Source organism: Amphiura filiformis, chromosome 9 (genome assembly GCF_039555335.1).
Source record: "Amphiura filiformis chromosome 9, Afil_fr2py, whole genome shotgun sequence".
NCBI classification, from domain to species: Eukaryota; Metazoa; Echinodermata; class Ophiuroidea; order Amphilepidida; family Amphiuridae; genus Amphiura; species Amphiura filiformis.
Genome location: NC_092636.1, coordinates 25,675,304 through 25,680,278, shown reverse-complemented (window position 1 = coordinate 25,680,278; position 4,975 = coordinate 25,675,304). Strand labels below are relative to the sequence as shown.

General features: G+C 40.0%; 1 protein-coding gene across 1 annotated transcript; it reads left to right on the top strand.

Annotated features, from left to right (window-relative positions):
- Positions 1-205: 205 nt before the first annotated feature.
- LOC140160026 (uncharacterized) lies at positions 206-1,444 on the top strand. Its single transcript, XM_072183295.1, has one exon. The coding sequence runs from the start codon at positions 206-208 to the stop codon at positions 1,442-1,444; it is 1,239 nt and encodes a 412-aa protein (XP_072039396.1).
- The last annotated feature ends 3,531 nt before the right edge of the window (positions 1,445-4,975 follow it).

The following is a 4,975-nucleotide window of genomic DNA, read 5'->3' as shown; positions in this document are numbered from 1 at the left end:
ACGTACGTACGAGAAATTGAAAAAAGATCCCACACCAGTTTATAAGAGGAAACTTCTAGGTTTGCTCCAAAAACTGAAGAGCGAAAAGAAGATTGAGGAAAACCAATACAGACTTTTGTATCCTACTTCGGAAACAATACCCAGGCTGTATTGTACTACTAAGATACACAAGGAGGGTAACCCCATCCGCCCCATAGTGGACTACATGGGCAGTATTGGATATCAGACCTCAAAAGCATTGGCGGAAATTTTGTCTCCTATCATGGGTAAATCAGAACATCATGTCATCAACTCAAAGCACCTCGCAGAGGAGTTGTCTGGCGTTCTCGTGGAAGAGGGAGAGATTTTTAATAGCCACGACGTGGTCGCTTTATTCACCAACACACCAATTCAGGAGACAATGGAAATCATAAGAGAGAGACTAGAAGAGGACACAACATTATCAAATAGAACTAATTTAACTGCCAGCGACATTATGGGCTTACTAGAGTTCATCTTGACTACTACTTACTTCAAATTCAGAGGGGTGATCTACCGACAAAGATTCGGCGCAGCAATGGGAAGTCCAGTCAGTGCGATAATCGCATACCTTTTCATGGAGTGGTTGGAGAAGAAGGCCATCGCCACCGCTCCGTTAGAATGTAAACCCCGGCTATGGCGTCGTTACGTCGATGATGTCCTGGAAATTATAAAGAAAGACACTACAGAACAGCTAACTGAGCACCTAAACACGGTAGACACGACAGGAAACATCAAGTTTACCTATGAGGAAGAGTGTGATGGCAAGATCCCGTTTCTGGACACACTGATTGTGAGAAAGGAAGATGGAACAGTTAAGCTTCTGGTATATAGAAAGAAAACACATACCGACCAATATTTGAATTTCGATTCACAACACCCACTTCATCAAAAAATAGGCGTCATCAGAACATTACTTGACAGAATGCATTCCATCGTGACGGAGGACGAAGACAAGAAGGAAGAAGAAAGTAGAATCGAAAAGGCAGTCACCAATTGTGGATATCCAAAGTGGGCATTCGACAAGGCAAAACAACAGGTAGAAGGCAAAGCGGAGTTGGTAAAGAGCAAAGGAGAACAGAAGAACACCACACAGGAGACTGAAACGAAAGGCATGGTGGTAATTCCATATGTGGAAGGGTTATCAGAAAAACTGCAGAGAATATTTCGCAAGCACAAAATATCAGTGGCCATGAAACCACACAACACACTCAAAAGACTTTTAGTACACCCAAAGGACAAAGTGGATACCATCAAGACTAGTGGGGTGGTCTACGAGATAGGCTGCAAAGGGTGCGACAAGTCGTACATTGGTGAGACAGGTCGTCCTTTCGGAGTTAGACTAAAAGAGCACCAGAAAGATGCGGAAAAGTCGCAAACAGAAAATACACCAGAAAAAATAGAACTGTATCAACTTCGGAATTAAATAAATCTGCCATAACCGACCACATTGCCATTGAGAACCATGTCATCAATTGGGAGGAGCCTAAGCTACTTGAAAAGACGGGAACCAGCAAACAAGACTCATCAGAGAAGCGATTTGGATTAGAAGGCAGGGGGACAAACAGTCAACAGGGACATCGGCAGCTACTCTCTAGACCATGTATACGATCCACTTATAAGAACCAAGCCTCCGAGAGATGAGAAAATCACCGGAAGCAGCGGCCAAAACCGCGGGAAAAGTGGATCCCAATGGTCATTTCTGAAGAAGCCATCAGCCGAGATGGCGAAAGTCTAAAATTAGTGAGTATTTTATGGATTTGGCAATCATGAAATTTAACCAAGTTTAATTTCTACAATCCTACAAATGCATCTATTTCATGACTTATCAAAAGTGTTATACGATTGAAAGACCGAAGGCCGAAGTTACCTTTTCCCAGTTTATTTTCATTGTTGGCTCCCGGAGGTTTGGTGTTTGGGTCAATTATGGTGAGCAAACCTGTTTAATTTTGGTATACCTTACCTGTGCCCACTCTGGACAAGTTGCGATCTGGATGCTACCCTAGTTTCTAATATTTTAATGTATATCTTATATAAGCTGACGTAGGTAAGAGGTAACAAGCATGGCTAGACTCGCTTGCATCAATTGCTTTCCTTACGGTTGAAGCCTATACGTCAAGTTACATAAAAGTAATGTGTAAGGCAAGGGAATGTTCGCCCTAACTCATGACCACTGACCGGTATTGTTCACTGTCATTTGACTATGTGAATGGGTAACGCACTTATATGTTCATTGAAAAACATAAAGGTTTAGATTAAATAATTAGGGTTGGGTAAGCATTAGCACCCCAGATGGGCTATTCCATAAATTAATGGCACCCCCCCTAAAGAGGACATGTAAGTTTGTACCATAAATGTTTGGGAATTCCCAGACCAAAATGTTATCAAAAAAAAATGGAATTCCCAGTGTCCCTAAATAAGACAGGCAAATTTTTGCCAAAATGTTTGGGAATTCCCAAGTTTAAAATAAAAAGGTGTCTGTTTCTTAAGAATTTCCATGTCTTCTTAAGGGTTGTGAAAATAATGACCACTTTTTGGGGGATTTCCCAGAGCAAAAAATGGTGAAAAATGTAGTGAATCCCATGTGTTCTTTAGGGGGTGCCTTTAATTTCTGGAATAGCCCAATAAGACTCCGTTGGGCTAACATTGGCATCGGCCTCCAACGTGGCCGTTGGGCTTTAGTCATTTTGACCGTTTGGCCAACCAGCAATCGAGGGATCATTGATCTTTTGTATTCAATCGTTTATTTACCACGCTCTTTAAAATCAAAAGTCAACCGTTTACTTCCAAAAGTACATTGCTGTAATCCTTTACCGTTGACGTTGAACCGAATTTGGGACAACGGCATCTTGGACGGCATCTGTTCGGCATCTTGGACGGTGACACCACTTGAAGTGACGGTTGCGGAAGCACCAACCTCTTTCTAGTAGAGTGTTCAGTTCACTAACATATGACTCACATAAGAGGACCGTTGAAATATGATATGATGCTGATATGTCGGGATCACGTGTCACCCTTTTTTTAAAGGATTGATAGCCCGAATATGTTGATATCTCGGGGTTGATATGTGGTACGCAATCGCGATTCGCTTTCGAATAATGTCCTGGCTTAACGAGTAATTCGGCACATACCTTGGTCTTCTCTTGATCTTTCTTTCCTCTGTTCATTCTGACTAGTGTCAAAGCGACGACCCATTTCTCCTACGTAAGTATGTCACAACATTCACAAGGTATTTCAGAATTGCAATTGTCGGTATTAAATGGGTATATGTTGTCGTTTAGGTGGCTTAGTGGTGAGAACGTATGGTACTGCTCAAGTGGCCATGCCGTGTCACCGTCATTTTGTCAACGTATGGTATGATAACATGTCTAAATGTATACAATATATTTTTATCGACCTGTCAACTGGAAAAATTCTTGATCACCCTTTACCATTACCCTCGAAGACACCCACCGTTTAAAGATTGTCGAAACTGTCAGGTCAATAAATATGACATGGTTTTGATATAATTGATTTTTCTGCAAACCTAGAATGTATGGGCTAAGAGTATGGATATGAATGAACATTTAATTAAATTGTTAGACCAACAATGTTAACAGAATGTATTACGTTTTGTTACCTGGAGAGATTTGATCATGTCTCATCTCCTTTTTCAACCAAATCGACGGTAATAACTCTTGTTGTGAGGGATCAACATTTAACAAAAAATTGCCTCCAAAAACTCACATCCTGAGAACCAAATACCACACAAGGTCATTTTTATGTAACTCATTGACCCTATAGGTTACATACCACTAATAGGCCTGGGCGATACAGGGAAATACGACGAGTAAATATTTGTTTGTATGGCATCTGAAAAGACTGCATTAAAATCGCTGAAATTGATCAAGTTATATAGCCAAAAAAGTACTTTTTAGGGTTTGATGCTTCAAAATGGTATATTTTCTCTCATTATATGACATTTTTGTTGTAATAGTACCAAAATTCATACGCACGGCTTCGGTTTTTAGTAGATATTTGCCCTACCATATTGTAACTTTCAACCTCGAGGGCGCACTGCCATTTTAAGGTGTTTACGGTTCAGTGCGTTAAAACAAGAAAAGTCTCAGGTCAACCTATGTTGAGTTTTTGATCATTTGGCATCTAAATCATATAGTTTCACCTGATATTAGTGGCATTTAACTGTGAGAGTTCTGAATATGAGAAAATTCCACCCGAAATTAGCCATTTTCCCATTGAAACCCGTGTAATACATAATTAGTGGTATTTAACCATATACTGCCTCTAGCTATAATAACAACCTGGTGATGTGGTCAACTCATTGACAGATACCAACCTCAGGAGGGAATTCAATTTGTGATCAATTCTCTTCAGGTAGTGAAACGTAATGGACGGTGTTTTTAATCCAGTCACATACTTATTGATACAAGGTTAGTTTGTATTAGAAGCAGATTACCAGATATTAAAAGGAGTTAATTATCTATACAGTTCATGCGCAGCATTTAAACCTTCAGGCGGTATTTACATAAAAATGAAGTAATATTGACAGTTAGCGGGTCAAGTTTGACGTGAGCCCTAATTGACAAAACATATGGTACATCGTCTACTATAGTTTACGTCATCAAAAAGTCTTTACTCTATCAACTTTTTACGTATTATTGAATGTAAGCATAAGCGCACACCGACATCGCCCGGTTAATAATTACATTATACAATACAGCAGAGACACTGAAATGAATACCCGGGATCGATACACGTGAATGTGCTATGCACGATTTGATATTCAGACGATGAATCTTTCGATACCAGGGTAGAAAATGATGAATATCTCCCGTAATTTATTTAGTCTAAAGAAGCCAGATTTTGTTCCATGCACTTGAATATATGTGTTGAACGGATGTGATAGTCGTTAGCTTGCGTCTTGAGAAAGAACCGTGCGTCTTGAACTCAAAAAGTG

Bases quoted from the DNA above. Each gene is read 5' to 3' on its own strand.
- LOC140160026 (XM_072183295.1), top strand. From the start codon at position 206: ATGGGCAGTATTGGATATCAGACCTCAAAAGCATTGGCGGAAATTTTG.